At 33.3% G+C, this 18,816-nt stretch overlaps 4 protein-coding genes and 1 pseudogene across 6 annotated transcripts; all 5 read left to right on the top strand.

Annotated features, from left to right (window-relative positions):
• Positions 1–276: 276 nt before the first annotated feature.
• On the top strand, positions 277–4,594 carry LOC139855434 (translocon-associated protein subunit alpha-like). The gene is made up of 8 exons (XM_071844659.1): positions 277–416; positions 1,774–1,950; positions 2,096–2,146; positions 2,341–2,429; positions 2,721–2,798; positions 2,882–3,085; positions 3,850–3,921; positions 4,260–4,594. The coding sequence occupies exons 1-8, from the start codon at positions 341–343 to the stop codon at positions 4,308–4,310; spliced, it is 798 nt and encodes a 265-aa protein (XP_071700760.1). The 5' UTR covers positions 277–340; the 3' UTR covers positions 4,311–4,594.
• A 1,940-nt stretch (positions 4,595–6,534) lies between these two features.
• LOC139855425 (peptidyl-prolyl cis-trans isomerase-like) lies at positions 6,535–7,050 on the top strand (annotated as a pseudogene).
• Positions 7,051–8,330: 1,280 nt separating this feature from the next.
• LOC139855414 (probable magnesium transporter NIPA6) lies at positions 8,331–13,094 on the top strand. 2 transcript variants are annotated; one of them, XM_071844642.1, is made up of 10 exons: positions 8,333–8,669; positions 9,186–9,222; positions 9,604–9,660; positions 9,775–9,865; positions 10,533–10,693; positions 10,873–11,000; positions 11,088–11,225; positions 12,051–12,143; positions 12,257–12,374; positions 12,562–13,094. In XM_071844642.1, exons 3-10 carry the CDS (start codon positions 9,651–9,653, stop codon positions 12,651–12,653), a joined length of 831 nt encoding a protein of 276 aa, XP_071700743.1. In that variant the 5' UTR covers positions 8,333–8,669; positions 9,186–9,222; positions 9,604–9,650; the 3' UTR covers positions 12,654–13,094. The 2 variants fall into 2 exon arrangements, with proteins under 2 accessions (XP_071700739.1, XP_071700743.1); XM_071844638.1 differs by lacking the exon at positions 9,186–9,222 and having other exon boundaries at positions 8,331–8,669.
• A 92-nt stretch (positions 13,095–13,186) lies between these two features.
• On the top strand, positions 13,187–17,071 carry LOC139855405 (uncharacterized). Of its 2 annotated transcripts, XM_071844630.1 has the most exons (4): positions 13,187–13,506; positions 14,865–14,963; positions 15,666–16,110; positions 16,562–17,071. In XM_071844630.1, exons 3-4 carry the CDS (start codon positions 15,680–15,682, stop codon positions 16,917–16,919), a joined length of 789 nt encoding a protein of 262 aa, XP_071700731.1. In that variant the 5' UTR covers positions 13,187–13,506; positions 14,865–14,963; positions 15,666–15,679; the 3' UTR covers positions 16,920–17,071. The 2 variants fall into 2 exon arrangements, with proteins under 2 accessions (XP_071700731.1, XP_071700724.1); XM_071844623.1 differs by lacking the exon at positions 13,187–13,506 and having other exon boundaries at positions 14,705–14,963.
• An 871-nt stretch (positions 17,072–17,942) lies between these two features.
• On the top strand, positions 17,943–18,563 carry LOC139855398 (dirigent protein 23-like). Its single transcript, XM_071844613.1, has one exon. The coding sequence runs from the start codon at positions 17,943–17,945 to the stop codon at positions 18,501–18,503; it is 561 nt and encodes a 186-aa protein (XP_071700714.1). The 3' UTR covers positions 18,504–18,563.
• Positions 18,564–18,816: the final 253 nt, after the last annotated feature.

Here is an 18,816-nt window from a genome sequence, read left to right as displayed (position 1 = left end):
CTGTGAGTTTATGCAGCAATCACAAAATTTCTAGATTTAATTAATATATATTTTTTATTATTAATTAATTTTTCTTCATCCAATTTCCATCAAAATCTACCACATCTCCCTACTCGATATTTGATAAAAAAAAACTGACACAACAATTAAAAAATGTCAAACGTTGATATTGTCATGCTACAGTCAAATTATACATTTTGGCGAAAAAGTGGCCGTGACTTGATTTAAAAATGGTCTAATGTGAATGAGACAAAAAGTAGACCACCTAGAAAAATATTTGGCCCCAAAACACATCAACTAATCTTTCGTTTGTATCACTCACTTCTGTTGTGTCTCAAAAATGACCAAAAAATTTAGGGTTTCCTTCCTACTCGCGCTCATCCTTCTTCTTTTATCTTCTTCCTTCTTTCTTCAAGGTCCGTTATAATTTCATTTTATTTCTTTAAATTTACACTTATTTTGTTATGAAGATCAAATTTTTATCATCAATTGTCGAATTTAATCAGGATAACTTATATCAGCTTCGTCTGTTATCATCAGTTCATATAGATTACTTGTTTCTATCTGCTATCGTGTAATTTAAAGTTCAGCTGTTTTTGTAATTTTGCTTAAAATCCTTGCTGTATTAATCTTCAGCTGTAATAGTTAAATATCTAAGTTTAACTTGCTGATTATTGATGTTGGATTAGGAGATTTGTAGCTTGAGATGTCTGTAAGTACCAATTTCTGGAATTTATTAATATTTGAGTGTTACTTGCAATTTTGAATTATTTTGGAATGCGAATCAAATTTGTTTCATGCAATTTCGTAAAACCGTTATCCAGACTGTATAGTATGAGGTCAAGGCTACTGAGGCTACAAACAAAGTTATGTGTATAAAAGTTTGATTTTTGTTTATGGTGTTCTCTAATCGGTCTTAAATTCTGAGTTGCCAATGTGTGCTTTAAAAATTTTTGAAAAGTTTGTAGCATTGAAGTACTATAAATTTTGGAATCATTGGTGAGTCAAAAGTTATAAGGTTTTGAAGTTCTTGACATAAAGTGCTTCGAGTCAACTCAAACAGTTTGAAACTTACATGACTTGACCCAAAATGTAACCCGTTATCTAACCCAGTGGCGAACTTTGAACAATGTTGCTGAGGGGTGAACATAAGTACATAACATGTTTATTGAGAAGATGAAATGATTTTTACATATAATACAATTTTTTAGTTTGTTAGAAGGCGTATATGTTATTTATCAAAAAATATTAAACGAACTATACGGTAATATGTAATCTCAAAATAACGTTCGATAAAATTTAATTTACCTAAATATATTTATATAATATGTTGAAATTTTTATTAGCAATGAGATCAATAACAATTAAATTATATACGATAAAAGTATAACAGTCTTGGATGGGAGGCTCATAATATTAGGTAACCGTAAAATAAAAAATTGTATCCGTTTGAGTTGCAAGCGTTTGAGATTTTATATCAGTTATATATAAGTCCGTATGAAATAGGTATGACCAAAATGGTTACAGCTCGTAAATTTGCTTTCACCATTTTGGCCATAATGAACTCCGGTTTAGTTGATTCAAAAGCCCACACGTTCGTAACTCATACGGCTACAAATCTCATTATTTACCCAAATTTTGGGGCGCGAGAGCCCCTTAAAAGATTCTTCCTTGATCTAACCCTTAAATTTTGTGATCTTATTGTGTATGCTTCACTCATGTTTTCACGATTCTATTTGCAAGATTGTTTTAACTGACGGTTTTGCTTCATAGTTGCTAGGTGCCAGTCTGACGCGGATTCAGAAGACGCGGAACTCGTTGCTGAAACTGTTGAGGAAGGAGGAGATCTTGGAATTGTTGATGATGATGTTCAGGACTTTGGTGCCGGGAACTATAGTCCAGCTCCAGGTGTGGAAACGGTATGCGTTTTCCCGAAGAACGCTGCAAAAGGCAAGTCAAGCTTCTTATTTGCTTTGTGATTAAAACTACAAATTCAATATGAACATATATATTTATATGTGTTTTGGTTGTCAAAACATTTTACGTCTCTTGAATAAGTTTTTTGACAGACCTGCTTTTTTCCCTCCATCTGCAGTGGTAGTGGCAGGGCAAGAGACCGAGCTATTAGTTGGATTGAAAAATGAGGGTAACGCTCTATTCTTTCAGTAGTAAACAGTTTGTTATTTTTAACTTCGAATCGTTCTTATTAATTCACTTTTTGTTTGATCTTGCATTGGTAATACATGTATTATTTATTGGCAAAATTCTTTTACTTCAATGCCAGTTGTGAGTTTGTATGTGCATAAGTGATCTCACATGATAACGTCCTTTGATGATCAGGGGATCAAAATTTGAAAGTTCTTGCAGTTCAAGCTAGTGTTCATCTTCCGTTTGATCACCGTATGCTGGTCCAGAATCTCACAGTACAGGTAATATAGCTCCTTATAGAAAGTTGTACTATTGCCAAACTAACAAACTCTTGTAATAGTAATCAGTTGACCTTCTAACAATGCCCTAACGGAACGCCAAAGATTATGCAATGTTCAGTTCTTTTATAGTTTCTCTTAGAAGACATTTTTTTTATTTAATAAACAGACCGTGCTTCTGATAATTTGATTGTTTAAGGGTCAAATAGATGGTTGTATATTGTATTTTGTATAACTAATTATTTAACGGTAATTACCTTAAGATTCTAAATCGTAGCTTATTTGTATAACCAGACTTTCAACGATGCATCGGTCCCTCCTTCCGTTCAAGCTACCTATCCCTATATATTTGCTGTCAGCAAATTCTTACAGGTACATCTATCACTATCACATTCATTCATCAGTATTTATTTTCAGGTGGAAATTGCATAATGAATGGAGTTTGTTTATTGCAGGCTGGAACATTTGATCTTGTTGGAACAATAGTTTATGAAATAGAACAGGTACCGTACCAAAACACATTCTACAATGGTACCATTGAAGTTACCGAACCTGGTGGCCTTGTTAGCGTTGAGACCGTGTTTCTGGTGTCCCTTGGAATATCTCTTCTTGTCTTCCTTGGCTTTTGGGTTTGTGGTCAACTACAAAACCTTTCCAAGGTATTTTTGCACGTCCTTTGTAAATAATTTCATTGGTTTGGTTATTTGTTTGAATGCTAGAGATGGCAAAATGAGCAGGCTGGGCGGTCTATGTAGCAGGCTAACACCGTTATTTGTGGTCCATGTTGAAATAGTTCAGGCTATCATGTTTTGATGAGAGTTTAGCGTTTCAAGTATGATTTGAGAAGTTATATAATTTCAACAATAATGTAATGTAATTAGAAAAAAGTCATTTAGTGGGGGGTTTTTTGCATTACACATTTGGGTGATTTTCGACCCAACTAATACATATGGCCAGCAGTAGATAAAACGCAACCCAAATCGACATGACATTAAATAGGTAAAAAATTGCCACCTTGACTTGTCTTTCATTCTCAATTCTTTGGTTTCTGTCTGTAACTATCTTTACATGAAGTATATTAGATATAGTATAACGTTTGCATATCTTTTCACCCCGTGTAAATTGGGACCAACAAAAGAAAATGTTAAATTATTAATGGAAGATGCTAAAGGAGAAAGGTCTGTCACTGAATATTTTATTTGGCCATTACTCATTCATGTTGTCATGTCTGCACATTTTCTTACTTAAGAAATAAGAATCATACGGAGTACTTATTTTTGGCTTCTAGTTTTATCATAGAGGCAGTCTCGATTAGTTATTATCATATGATTTTACTATTTATGGATGTACCATGTACAATTTCACCTATCGAAGTGGTTCCTCAACTTTGTTGGTTCTAAATGTACTACTACTTTTTAATCAGAAAACAAAGAGGGCGCCAAAGGTGGAAACTGGAACAAAGGTAGTTGATGCATCTATGGATGAGTGGTTGGAGGTTAGTATTGCTTATTACTTAAAAGCTTCCTTATTACATTCGTTTTAGGTTCATTTTGCTTTTTCTTGTTTGAATTTTGTAAAAAATATACTGATAAACAACCCATCTAGAGTTGGTAAAAATGTAAAACACTAAAATGGGTGGGTTGGGTAAGAGATCCAAGTGGGTTATAAAAATGGTGAGAAAAAACCTGTACCTGATAAAGTAGTAGAGGCTGCTGTTATTGACCTTCCATTGCTTATTACATATGTACTATGATGACAAACACCATATCATTATTAGTCATTTGTTTGGATGGGGTATCAGACGACTAATATCTTAATGGTTCATGCTTTTAGGGAACTGCTTTCACTCAATCAAAGGCCAGTAAGTCGAAAAAGAAGAAGTAGAGGTGAGAAATGGCGTCGGACAAGTATACGTTGTTTAGTTACTGTTTTAGAACAAGGAAAGAAACTCTTATGTGATGGTTTTCTTAGTAATTTTGACAAGTTTAAACCATGGTATGACACTTGATTAGGCTTATTACTACTAGTATTTAGTACACGCATTACCTTCTTATATGGTCTGAGATTTTCAGTTATCTAGTGTTGAGATGTGATCAAATTAAGTGAGGTGGCACACTCATATTTGAAATCTATAATTATGAAGTGATCATATATTCACTAAAGTTATTCATTGAGAATATGTACAATACAAGTTCGTAATTCAAATAATGGTGGATGTATCACAGATAATTATTAAATTTTTTTGATGAAAGAACGAAATAAGCGGTACCTTTCATTTTTTGATGAAAGAGCAAAAGAAATACTCCGTACAAAACATGACCAACCCACACGAAACAAATGCAACTAAAGCTCACAAACATGAGAGACAAAACAACCAAAATAATACTCATCGAAAACACATCAAAGAAGCACTAGAAGTAACCCCAAACAACAAAACCCCGCACTTCTACGAGACCTGTGGACCACCCCCGCCAAATAAATCATCCATATTTTTTCTAAACTTTTCTGCCTCAATGTTAACTTTCTTACTCTTCAAAAGCATTTCAATAAATCAAAATAAGGTCGATTTATTGGCGACTTCTGCCTTGGATATGAGGAATTCTAAAAAAAAGAGGAAAAGTCCGGTATTTGACGAAGATCGACTGACTCTTAGATCTTAAATTAAATTTCAGGCAGGATTTAAAACCCATGAAAATTTGATTTTACCATTTTCATGGCGTCTCAATTTTATTTTTAATTTTTTTTATTAATTTTTTTCTACTTATTGGTCGGAGGTCCACTCGGAAGCAATATCTCTATCCGTCGAATAAATTCGTCGAATAAAGAGAGAGATGACTTTCTCTACTTTTGAGAGTGTTTTCAGTCTGGGTGGAGAAATGACTTGTCTTTATTCTCGGATAGGGGAATGATTGTCTACATCTCACCTCTCACATACACCACCTACGTGTTATTGGGTTTTGTTGTTGTTGTGGTTGTACATTTTCCATTTCTGAGGTGCAGATTTAAAGTAAAAAAGAAATTTCCTTTTCTTAATGCGTATCTATGGAGTTTTACAATTATAATATTCTTATCTGATTTGATATCGGATCATTTATGTCATTATTACTCCGTATTAAAAAGTATATTCATTATAAGTTTTATATAATATATATATATATATATATATATATATATATATATATATATATATATATATATATATATATATATATATATAGTGGAATATAGTGGATGGAGGATGATTCTCACACACACTTTTTTGATCCTCACACACCTATTTTAACCTTTTACTCTTCTAATAATACTCAATTGGTGTGTGAGGATCAAAAAAGTGTGTGTGAGAATCATCCCCCATAGTGGATAGTGGATATTGATGTTAAAAAAACAAAAAACAAAATACTCCGTATATATTACAGAGCGGATACAGTGGATATATATCCGAAGCATATACCACGTGATCCCTTCATGCTACTTAACCATGTACTCAACCTTAATGTGTGTTTGTTTACTTTTTAATGGAATGATTCAACGTTGAATGTTGAATCATTCTGCATTTATTGCGTTGTTTTTGATATCTGAATGACAATTGATGCTGAATGGTTCAGATATTCAGTGCTGAACCATTTAAAGTTGAAATACTCTCTTACCCATGAACCACATAAATTTCATGTAATATCATCTTTAAATTATATCATTATATCATTATATCATGAACACTTATTAAACAACTATATTCTAGTATTTATTCATATAAAGGTTAATAAGATAATTTCACATCATTAACATTGCTCATTCATTGTGTTTATCAAACAACTTATGTCATTCATAACCAAACCCATTCAGCACATTTGAATCATTCAGATTATGAACCATTCAGCGTTTAACCATTCAGTTTTATCAAGCACACCCTTAGTTAAGTACAGAGTATATCATAACTCTAGTACCATCGAGAATAGCTCAAAATCACACCACCTGCCACTATCAACGGTCAAGATCCTATTCACGTATCCATCACCCACCGCTATATATACCACACAAATTACACTCCAAGTATTCAGTAAAATCCTTACAATTTCTCCCCGTATTCCAAAAATCTGAAAGTTTTTCAATGGTAAACCCCAAGGTTTTCTTCGACATGACCGTCGGCGGTACACCAGTTGGCCGGATCGTAATAGAGCTTTTTTGCCGACACAACAGCGTTAACAGCCGAAAACTCCCGGGCACTTTCCACAGGAAAAAGGGAACCAGCATTTCTGGTAAATCGTTACATTTTAAAGGATCGAGTTTCCATCGAGTGATTCCTAAATTCATGTGTCAAGGCGAAGATTTCACTCACGGTAACGGTACCGGTGGTGAATCGATTTACGACAACAATGTCGCTGATGAAATTTCATAAAGAAACACATTGGTCCTGGAATTTTATCAATGGCGAACGCGCGTACGAATATGAACAGGTCGCAGTTTTTTTATTTGTATTGCTAAAACTGAGTGGCTTGATGGAAAGCATGTTGTGTTCGGTATAGTGATTGAAGGTATGGATGTTGTGAAAGCGATTGAAAAGGTTGGATCCGGTAGTGGAGCTTGTTCTAAGTTGGTTGTTATTGCTGATTTCGGTCAACTTTAGATGTTTAGATATAAATATGTGTATCTATCTTCCTGATTTCCTATTATTATCGGTTTCTAGACTTTTACATGTGTCGTTGATTTCATTTATTTTGATGAAGTTAACCGATAGTAGTAATGCAAGTGATCTCGTATGAATTAAAATAGGGTTAAAACGATAAGTAGGTTATATATTTTCAGTTCTGTCCCATTGTAAGCTATATACCCAAAATATTACTATTGTCATACATACACATTCAAGTTGTGTGTTCATTTAAAAGACTAAAGTTTTTTTTTTTTTTTTTTTTTTTTTGTACCTGAAACTAAATATTTTTCCCAAAAAAGCGAATTTTTTTTTTTTGCTTCCCACCGCTTCTCCCCGATTGATTACTTCCCCATTGATCCTGCCCCTATATATATATATATATATATATATATATATATATATATATATATATATATATATATATATATATATATATATATATATATATTGGTTGTGATGAAAAAATCGGTGGTGCACCATATGGAGAAAAAAGCATGAGATATCATTTATCATGCTCGTAGCGATAGCACATGTTTTGCATGTTTACTTCTGCTTCATTCTGCCCGGTACGAGTTATTTGACTTGTACAAATAATGTACAGTACATTGTTAGTTGCTTACTCGCTTTTGGGTGTATGACTCTTGGTTGCTCTTTATATTTGTCCATTTAGTTTGGACGGGGCGTGAACAAATTCGAAGTGTATAGGAAATTAATCGAAATGCAAAAATACGAAGGTGTTTAAGAACATTCATATCGCCGCATTAAATTTTTGAGATGATCTGGAGAGGCGTTGACGCCTTTGGTCGGAAACCCAGTTTCACACATTAACGCTTAAAAGCGTTAGTCGAGTTTCTAACGAAAGCCAACAAAGGTGTTGATTTATATCGCTCAATCAAAATTTACAAGGATATTAACTTATTATTACTTTATTTTTTAAAGATCTAATTGAAATACAAATTCAATTAAAAAAATTGAACGACTTGAATTACAATTTTGTGTATAAACGAAGGATAAACGGAGCAAAGAAGTCTTTTTTTTTTTTAATCATTTGTGTTGAACATAAAATAAATCCCAATTACTGAAAGGACTTAAACACAATTACTGAAACTAAAAGGATACCTTTTGCAACAATTAACCAAAAAATTCTGATTGGTGAGGAAAACACCAAGTGGGGAAACAAGATTCGCTGGATCTCATCATCTTCTTACCATCTTTGTGTAGCTGGCAAATGACAATGGCCTTGTAAATGGGTCCACCCGGAAAATATTTTACCCGAATACCCTTATTCGGACCCACTTCATAACTCATCTAGTCATCTTCAAAACCTCTGATATCAATCAAAGTTCAAATATTTTTTCTTTTTATCAGATCCCTAATCTTGCGAAAAATTGTCAATTTATCTATGGGGTTGTAGTTTTTTTATAGAAAAATCGAGTCTTTTTTTTCTGGGTTAAAGAAGAAAAAGGAAATGGGTGTATCTGAGAATTCAACAGGGTTGATATTAGCAGTGTTATCTAGTGGATTTATAGGAACAAGTTTTATTTTGAAGAAAAAAGGTCTTAAACGTGCTGCCGCTTCCACTGGTTTTGGTGCAGGTATGGGTTTCTATCTTTATTTCTTACGGAGTACTATATTTTTCTTGGTTTCATACTTGAATTATAGATTCTTAAGTTTGGGTGTACTATAAAGTTTTGAACTTTGATGTGCATTTGTTAATTTTGTTTGGTTTTTGTATTACTTTTGAGGTTTGGGTAACTTATTTTTAAGTCCTACAGCTTATTGAAAATTGTAAAAGCTGAAAAGCTCAATTTTAATGGCTTACGAGCTCACCAACTTGAGCTTACTGGTTTAAATAAACAAGTCCTCTTTCGTAATTTTCAGTAAGCATGTAAGGCAATAGTTTACTTATCAAACACCTCCTGTAGGGATATTTGTAGTTAAAAATTTGCGATAGAATCTGTAAAAAGGTGTTCTGATCTCAAGGTCTAAAGTGAGATTTTTAAGTCCTAAGTACTGGATTATCATTGGTCAAGGTTATCTGCCATGGTTAGTTTAAAATCTATTATAAGAATTACATATCTGCACCATATAATTCGCATCCCTCATTGCAGAGCAAGAGCCTTGAGTTGTGATCAAAACATATTTTATGTAAGGTATCTTTGTTGTAGTATTGATGTGTAGTTATCATAGTATTTATAACGTTTAAAGTATCAAATTTCACTGAATTGCAACATTTATAAACGATTTTCTGTCTAGGTTTCTTAAAAAAAAAAAGAACTAAATTTTCTAAAGAAAATCATGAAATCGTTGTTGGATTTCCATTGAATGTTTAGAGAAACAATTGAATAAACATGATGTTTCTCAAAAGAATTATAAGGAATTAAAATGGTCATTTACAAGTCAAGTTGGATAAATATCAAATCAGATGTCATGACTGTGTTAAGTAAATTTTCGATTATTCCCAATGAACATGGACTTGCATAGACATGAGCTTCTATATGTGTGTAACATGTTACTTTTATGTTTTAGGACATGGAGGCTATACTTACCTACAAGAACCACTTTGGTGGGCAGGCATGATTACAAGTAACTCTCTTATAACTAAAAAACTTGATTGATCTTGGCATACAAACATTAACTGACATGAGAATGAGAACTAAAGGGAGATGTTTGATTCATTCATGTTATATTAATATGTAGTGATTGTTGGAGAGGCTGCTAATTTTGTTGCTTACGCTTACGCTCCTGCTATCCTCGTAACTCCACTTGGTGCATTGAGTATAATCGTTAGGTAATAGTTTCAACTCTACTCTATCTCAAGTTATCAAATTTGATTCTTAATTATCCTACTTCACAAAATGATAACAGTAGCAGACTAGCAGAGCGAGACATCCTATAAAATGGGGGTGGAAATTGTTTGATTTATGATTTTATGCTGATAAAACGTTGTGAAAGACTTGTAGACCTATCATTCTCGCAGAAATGAAATGTTGAATAATGTGGAAGGTTCAAACAAGAATTATACGTGAATATTAGTGAAGGTTTAAATGAAAAACAAGAAACTTAGTTTAAGAACCACAAAGTACAGTTTTGTTACATTATACATTTTCTCGTTGACATGTGAACATATCCATTTACATATTGTGGTTTTTAACCTCTATCTGTTTCTAATCTAAACATCCAACCATACTTATGCATGATATGATCTGTTTAAATGTGAATTAGGGCCTAACATAGTAGTTTGCATTTCGTGACATTTTTTTGTTCTTGTTGAACCTTTTTTATGGAATTACTACGACACAATGATGGAATCCAAGTTAGAGAAATATATTATCGTAAATTTAAAGATCATAAACAAGCTTTGTTATAAAAATCATATTAGGACGACAACACTTTTGTAGGTCATAAGCAGTATGAACAACAATCATTACTTAATCTCTAAATACAAACTCAAACAGCGCTGTTTTGGCACACTTCATGTTAAAAGAACGTCTTAAGAGGATGGGTGTTTTGGGATGCGTCTCCTGCATAGTTGGCTCGATAATTGTGGTGATTCATGCACCTGCGGAGTCTACTCCAACTTCTGTCGAAGAAATATGGAATCTTGCAATTGAACCAGGTTAGCTTACTGGTGTCGAGTCTGTTTTGTAGAGCTTTACACGTCGTTTTTGGTTATTTTATTACATGTGATTATTACTACTTAAATCTAACCTCCCCCTTGATATTCTGTCACTTGTAACTATATACATATCTCTTGTTATCAATGCTTACTACTGTAGTTTGTTTCTATTGGGACAGCATTTCTAGTATACGTAGCAGTTACATTGTCACTAGTAGCGGCTCTCGTGATGCATTTTGAACCTCGTTATGGACAATCAAATATCTTGATATACTTGGGGATATGTTCTTTAATGGGCTCACTGACGGTAAATTCTTAGATCGCTTATTCTCACAAGAGTTTTATTATGTCTTGTGATTCTGACTGTGATTGATACCCATCTCTAATTTTGTAGGTTGCAAGTATAAAAGCCATTGGTATTGCGATAAAGCTTACTTTAGAGGGTGTCAATCAGATTGCATATCCACAAACTTGGGTTTTCGTTACTGCTGCCGTACTATGTGTTATTACACAGTTGAATTATCTCAACAAGGTATTCTTCATGTTTCTCTTATTTTTCTTTGTTAACATGTATAAAAATGATACAATCTAATTTAACCCCCGGAACTAGCATATTTTAACATTAGTTATACAAAAGATGGTTAAATGTTGACTTAAACATCCTTTAGTTTTAACTTACTCTATAAGAGTTTGCAAGAGCATATTATGGGGTTGCCGGGGAAAAGGGCTGGAACGTTCACGGGATAACCCGGTTAGATATCGTACATCTGAGTAAGAATACTTCCAAGGGTAGCCTGAACTAGGAAACCTGTATCCGTTTACCCATTTCATGAGAGCTTATATGACCCCCTATAAAATAACTGAGCTAAGGGGGTGTTTGGGTGAGCATTTTTGTAATAGTATTTAGTTATACAGAGATATTAGAATAAGATGAAAAGCTGCCTAACGTTGTAAATATGTAATTATCCTTCCGATATTGTTGATTCTCATTATCTGAGTAATAGGTAAGCGCAGAGTAAAATGATGATCTACTATAAATTTGATCTACTGTTTGACTATCAGATTCTCATTGTTTAAACTTTAAATGATGTTTTTTTTTATGAGGGAAAAAAAAAAGAAGTAGCTTTGTCATATACTCAAATGTCAGTGTAATTGAGCACATAGAACTCATCTAAATATCCGATCCTTTATTTTTACTTCAAGTAATAGAATCACTAAAGTTTTCCCTTACATAATAACAGTAATTTTAACCATGTTTATACTTTAGACTTTATGTTATGATTGTGCGGCAAATACTTGTCAACCATTTGATTATTGTTTGTCAAATTGACAACCTCCTGACTTATTATATTTGCAGGCTTTGGATACATTCAACACAGCAATTGTGTCCCCTATATATTATGTCATGTTCACTTCTTTAACAATCATTGCAAGTGTTATTATGTTTAAGGTACCTACCTAATAATTTGCTAGTATTTGATCCTTGTATATATATAAAAAATATCTCCGTGTGTGTGTGTCTGTATAAGAAACAAATAAACGGTTGAAAATGTAAATATGCAGGATTGGGAACATCAGAGTGCTAGTGACATAGCATCTGAAATATGTGGATTCATCATTGTTATTTCTGGAACAATCGTTCTTCATTCTACAAGAGAACAAGAACCCGTTGCAGTACCAGGTACATCTTCTAATCTTAATTTGACGTCATTGTGATCACACCTGCATTTTCTTTTTGTAAATTCTTGACTAATTTGAGTTGATTCGTGAGTAATTATGACAACCAAATTTACTTTTTTATTAGTAATGTACTCGTGAGCACCCTTAAAATCTAATAAGCAATTCAACTACTACTTTTTTTTTTGTAGGAACTGTAACATGGTATGATCAAGATCCCATAAAAACGGTTGAGGATAATGAACATTTAATCACCGTTCACAATACTGATTATTTTGACTAAAGATAACGTGTTTCATAATTTTACGGATCACTCTTTGGAGACATATCTGAAAGTAACAAATGGGTTTGGATCAATGTGAGTTCCCTTTGAAAAGCTGCAACGTGTTGCAGCAGCTGAGAAGATGATTAATGATTTTATCTACTCGGATATGAAGTCTCCGATCAATCAATCATCATTCGATCGATTGGCGCAAATGTTTGGGTATTCATCAAGGTTTGTACATATGTTTTGTGTTATCTTTTGCATTTGTGTGATTCTAGTACTAGTGTGTTGCTTTATTAGTTTGTATACATCAATTAGTCATCTATGTACATGCTAATTTATACATAGGTGTATTTTTTTTTTTTTTTTTGTAAATTGGGACCTTCCATTGTATTTTCCTTGTTATTTACTTTGTGTGAATGAGATGAAACAAATATAATAATATTAATACTAAAATGTTAAATGTGGTAATAAATAAATTGCTAGTCCCAGTGTTGTCTTGAACTCAATGAATTCCTTGGAAGCATGTAGGGAGGAAGTTACAAAACTACCATCTATACAGAATCATATGCTCTACACATTGGAGACAATTTTAGGAATGGTATCTGTGGGTTTTGTTAATGACAACTTTAATAACTGTTAACATGGTGGTGGTATCAATGCGAAGACATCCGGTGTCTCGAACGAGTACTGTAACCCGTGGGTTGAGGAGATAATGAAAATTGGATTTTATCGATCGTTTGTTTGTGGGGGAGTTTAACTCGGATCTGATCACTCGTTCGAATCAGGATGTGTTGTTGCAAGTGGAGGCTCTTTCTTCCAATCCTGTTGGTGTAGCTTCAAGTGCTCAGATAGTGAATTCGTGGCTAAGGTAGCCATTGCAAGTGGTCTTAGCTTAAATAATCTATAAATTTTAAAAAACATATGAGGTCATATATTTAAAGTAGTGTCCTATACAATTTGAGTGATACTTTAAATTTATAAAATCAAGCTAGTAATGTCACCTGACCCACCCACTACATACTAGGATCTCGCCCATGTTTGATATCCGGCTTACTTTACGAACCGAATAATTTCATAATGATCACCCGCTTTGTGGATAGCACAAAGTCATCGCGGGTGAATTTCGGTGACCACAAAAGAGGTATCTATATTGATTTCTCCTAGTGTTCTAAGTTGAAATCTTTATGCTACTTCATCCATAAAAATCAAGTTTTTACCAGTAAACCAACAACACCCTTCTGGTTGTATTTTCTATTATTCATACATGTTCGAGAGCTACTACTTCATGATTATACGAATCTATTCCTACATTACATATCTAAAAAGTAGTTGTAGTTTTTGTCATGTATGTTTATATGGTACATATATACATTTGTTGTGCATCTAAGATATCAGGTTTCCTCGTTTGGCTACTTGCACTTAATTCACCTATTTGATTGGTTACGATATCAATAAATGTCTTTGATACAAATGTCAACAAGTTTACTATTTTCTTGGCCAAAATTGTGTCAATTATGTTTAATGCTGAGATCGGTATTCATTGTAATTTGTAATACTACCACCAAACTTTTTGGCTCAAAAATCATTTAACTTTATATCTCAACAAACACCATCATCATCACTCATATTAAATGAGACACTGAAATAACTAAATAGTACTACTTACATTCATAGCTAGATTCAAAATTTGGGCTGTACATATTTGATTAATTGTTGCGAATGTTATAGTTATATTTTATTTTAGAAGGTTAGTCTCTTGCTGTACAAAAGTGAAAAGATTATATCCTGAAAAATATATTACTCCGTAAAAAAGGAGTCCCTGGAAAATGGAGTTAAAATTAATCTGATGGTTGATGGTTGATGAGTTGTTTAAGATTTACGGAGTAATACCTGACGCAGTAAAACTTGTAAGTTAATGATCCGACAATTTATTTTATGCATGTGAAAAAGGGTCAACATTTTACATTTACATGATATTTCAAGATTTCATTAATTGTTGGACAGTTGAGAGTTCCTTTACCCCCCAGCTCTGATCCATTTATTATCTTGCCAATAGCTACCTAGTTTGCTTGCTTCTTCCAATATCAGTTTTACATTTACAACTCTTCCTGCATTATTATTATTATCACCGTGAGTACGGTAATCGATATCTTGTGTGAAGTGGGTTCATGAGTTGGATAAGAATGGGTGTGGGTCTAGTAACAACCATTGTAGTATTGAGTGCAGTCATTGGTGGAGCCAATGGAGATGCTGTGGTCAGTGGCTCAGTCTTTTGTGACCAATGTAAAGATGGACAAGTTTCTCTCTTTGATTACCCTTTAACTGGTTAGTGATTCTTTATGATATACATACATAATTCTTCATTATAAAATTATAGTATGATGAAACTGTTTGCTTACAAGAATGTAAACCCCAACTACTTTCTTTTTTCCTTCTTTTTTAGTTGCTTTAGTAGGTCAAAATTGGAGTAATAAGGACTATGTAACAAGTTACATGATTGGCTTTTTAATAAACATGTTTTAATTGTTTAAAAGTGTTTATTTGTAAATTTTGCTTTTAATATTTTTATTAGTTTTAAAATTAGATTTGTAGTTCACATTTTTAATCTATGGATATAAAGATAAATTTCAAGGTAAATAAGTATTGAAAGTTTATGATATCACCTAGATACCAATATATGTATATTTGTAATTTTTTTTTTTAAATATAAATATTGTATATTAGGGAGTATTATATATTTTTTTTATCACAAGAAAAAAAAAAAAAAAAAAAAAAAAACAGAACATGTCCAAATTATGATGTGTACTTGTAAAGAAAATCTCATTTTTATACATTTTCATAAAAAATCAGTCTTATATTCTTCAAGTAAATACTGAATAAGACAGTTCAAATGTATACAACCATATTGATAGTCATGCTATATTCATACCTTCTTCACATGAATTATACTAAAATATCTAATTATGTATATTGTAAAATAAGTTGCGTTACCATTCATCAAATATTATTGTATAATTTTTATTACAGGAATAAAAGTATCAATGGCTTGCCCGGGGCAGGGCGGGCAACTGGAAGTGATCAAGGAAGAAACCACAAATTGGTTAGGGAGCTACGTAATGAGATTCGATGGTTCACCGGACATGAACGACTGTCGGGCACAACTTTCCGTCGATGGGCAGGGGTGTCAGGCAGTTGCAGGTCCTTCTCAAAGCCTAAACCTTGTGTTTCAAATGTTTGATACCGAAATTTATACAGTTAATCATTTGATATCCCAACCTGCCCAACCAATGACCAACTGCCCACGCGCTTCTTCCCCACTGCCCAAACCCAAACCCCAACCTGAACCGGTGACTCCGACATTGCCACCTCCAAAGCGCACACCTGCCCCTTCTTCACCGCATCTTCCACCCTTGCCACGGTTACCACCTATGCCATCGGTTCCAATCTTGGAAGCCTCGGCTTGCCCATATCGGTATGTATCTTTCATCCTTGACCTTTTATCGCCTGTGGCCATTTTGACGCCCGTTTATGAGACGTAAAATTTGACGGTATATAGGCGTTAGTTAAGTACACGACGGAAGAAACAAAATTTGATAGCAAATTATAATTTGACACCTCACTTTAATATTTTAATTTTATTTATTATATTTTCACCTAACTGCTAATCAAATTTATCACATTACTCAACATATTTTTCCACAAAAATATGACACTCAAATTTTACAACTTATCGAAATTAACATTGTCATATCACGGTAAAAAACTATCAAAACCTTCCTAAACTACAAATTTATCATCACGTCATAGTTACCGTAACAAAAGTAGTGTGTTCATAGATGTTTTTTTTTTTTTCATAACAAAAAGTCAATTACTCCGTTGAAAAAGTCAACAATGAAAATAAGTTTATTATTTTCTTTTTGTAGGATGTGGGCAATGCCCGAGTACGAGTGTAACTGGAGGGTACTATCACCCGACCTAAAAGTAGCATTCGTATTCGGACCGCTAGCGAGGCAAAAATACGGAACTGACATCACACTACGAGGAAGCATGAATGGCAGAGGTTATCCTTACAAAACACTTTTAAGAGAGAGTACAACCGCGCTTTTAAATTCGTACAACAGTATCCAATTCCCTTATCATCCTCACGACGTCGTATTTCATTTCAACTCGGCCTTAATTGGAGGATCTACACGACAAGTTCTTGTTACAGCACTTCGGTTCTTGAGGGCGAATTCAGGACGCCCTGGAAATGTTACTTGCAAATTCACAAGTTGCAAGTAAGTAAAGACATTTTCAGTTTCTATGTACGTTCATGATGATATAGATTGGACTATTGTTCGAATAATACTATTTTTAAACTTTTATCATGTATGTGAAATATCACAAAATTATTACTTACGAAGTTACGATCAATGTTATATTATCCTACTTTTAGTACGATATAATGTATCAAATTGTTGTGCATCTTATTATATCCTGGTACCTAGTATATACTGTTTAAGATTTTAATATATGTCTCGTAAGTCTTAAATAATGTTCTTTTATTAGTTATGACCTAGAATTATATTTATGCATTGTTTTGTTTATACTACTAGTTATGAAATAATATTTAATAAAAACTAACAAGAAGTAATTTTATGAAATAATCAAGTAACTTTCAGAGATGTGATAACGATAATTTAAATGTATAAAATAAGGACCGAAAGTTGAGAAAATGACATGATAAGAAACTTCGTCTAATCCTTAATTTACTAAGTCTCATAATCTACCATGTCTTATTGGTTTCCAGTTATACAAATGATGAATGAATGATATCATCATTTTTATAAAAAGTGTAATATAAGAACAATAACAAATTCAGTCTTACAAAAGTAAGGTATATGGAGGTAATAAAAAAATTGTAACATAAGAGATTGATATGAAAAAAAAATCAAATGACAATGAATCTAACTGATTAATTGATTATATTATTAACAGCATTAGGGGGGTAGGTAATTAACCAAACAACAAAACACGGTTTTCTTTGTATATATTGGTTCCAGTTGACCAACTATAATCAAGAATTTGACTTTGAAACTTACGGCATACAAACACGTCATATGTTTTTATATTCATATTTGGTTTATGTTTTTCATAACGGGTCCCAATAGGTTTCATGACTCATGGTCATGTTTTTGTTTCTTTATTTTAGTTAAACCACTACACTTAAAATATATTGAACCCACCCACCCCATACTTCTAGTTACTACCACTATAAATAAATAACCATTGATCTAAGTCTCAAAGTCAGATTACACATACACAATGGTTCAGCCCATGGTTACCTTTTTCCTTCTCTTTTTCCTAGCCGCTGGAGCCAGGGCTCAAAATTCCAGCGACGTAAGCTGGGCCAAACGGGTAGATACGGGCTCACAAGTTGTCACAAACCTACAATTCTACTTCCATGATACATTGAGTGGTAGCAATCCTAGTGCTATTAAGGTTGCTCAACCACAATCCTCAGGCAACTCACTTGGAGGATTTGGTAACCTCATGATGATCGATGACCCATTAACCGAGGGCCCAGACAAAAATTCCAAGCTTATTGGGCATGCCCGTGGGATGTATGGTTCGGCGGCCCAAAATGAGCTTGGTTTGATTATGGTCTTAAACTATGGTTTCATTGATGGGATTTATAAAGATAGTTCCTTTAGTCTATTGAGCTTAAACCCTGCTATGCAAAATGTTCGTGAGATGACAATTGTTGGCGGTACTGGCCTTTTTCGACTTGCACGTGGGTATGCGTTGGCTCAAACTTATTGGATTGATCCTAGTACCGGTGATGCTATTGTTGGCTACAATGCTACAATTGTAACTTATATTTAAGCTGCAAATTTATTTTTAGCATCATATCCCATCCCATATGTAATTGTCATTATACATGACTTTGTTTTTGTTTATTTACTTCATGATTGTAAGCTTTTCAGTGATATATTAGATTAGATGGAACTATACATTGTAGTCTGTACTCTGTACTTGTAAAAATACACAGATTAAACCTTCCAATTCCAATCACAGGAAGAAAAAATCTTTCAATCACAGAAAGCCAAGATTGTATTAAACAGAGATTCACAATCAAAAGATTATGAACCAGAACAGTTGAGTCACACAATAAAGCCTCACAAACAAGTTCAACAGA

Source organism: Rutidosis leptorrhynchoides, chromosome 1 (assembly GCF_046630445.1).
Source record: "Rutidosis leptorrhynchoides isolate AG116_Rl617_1_P2 chromosome 1, CSIRO_AGI_Rlap_v1, whole genome shotgun sequence".
NCBI classification, from domain to species: domain Eukaryota; kingdom Viridiplantae; phylum Streptophyta; class Magnoliopsida; order Asterales; family Asteraceae; genus Rutidosis; species Rutidosis leptorrhynchoides.
Note: the sequence above shows the minus strand (reverse complement) of the source record. Positions and strands in the feature narration are given on the sequence as shown.

What these genes read in the sequence shown, in the direction of transcription:
- LOC139855434 (XM_071844659.1), top strand. Translation starts at nt 341, where the DNA reads ATGACCAAAAAATTTAGGGTTTCCTTCCTACTCGCGCTCATCCTTCTT. An exon ending in AGTTGGATTGAAAAATGAGG is followed by an intron (nt 2,147 to 2,340) that starts GTAACGCTCTAT and finishes TTTGATGATCAG; the next exon opens with GGGATCAAAATTTGAAAGTT. An exon ending in CTATGGATGAGTGGTTGGAG is followed by an intron (nt 3,922 to 4,259) that starts GTTAGTATTGCT and finishes TCATGCTTTTAG; the next exon opens with GGAACTGCTTTCACTCAATC.
- LOC139855414 (XM_071844638.1), top strand. Translation starts at nt 8,543, where the DNA reads ATGGGTGTATCTGAGAATTCAACAGGGTTGATATTAGCAGTGTTATCT. An exon ending in GTGGGCAGGCATGATTACAA is followed by an intron (nt 9,661 to 9,774) that starts GTAACTCTCTTA and finishes ATTAATATGTAG; the next exon opens with TGATTGTTGGAGAGGCTGCT. An exon ending in GAATCTTGCAATTGAACCAG is followed by an intron (nt 10,694 to 10,872) that starts GTTAGCTTACTG and finishes CTATTGGGACAG; the next exon opens with CATTTCTAGTATACGTAGCA.
- LOC139855405 (XM_071844623.1), top strand. Translation starts at nt 14,807, where the DNA reads ATGAGTTGGATAAGAATGGGTGTGGGTCTAGTAACAACCATTGTAGTA. An exon ending in CTTTGATTACCCTTTAACTG is followed by an intron (nt 14,964 to 15,665) that starts GTTAGTGATTCT and finishes TTTTTATTACAG; the next exon opens with GAATAAAAGTATCAATGGCT. An exon ending in GCCTCGGCTTGCCCATATCG is followed by an intron (nt 16,111 to 16,561) that starts GTATGTATCTTT and finishes TTCTTTTTGTAG; the next exon opens with GATGTGGGCAATGCCCGAGT.
- LOC139855398 (XM_071844613.1), top strand. Translation starts at nt 17,943, where the DNA reads ATGGTTCAGCCCATGGTTACCTTTTTCCTTCTCTTTTTCCTAGCCGCT.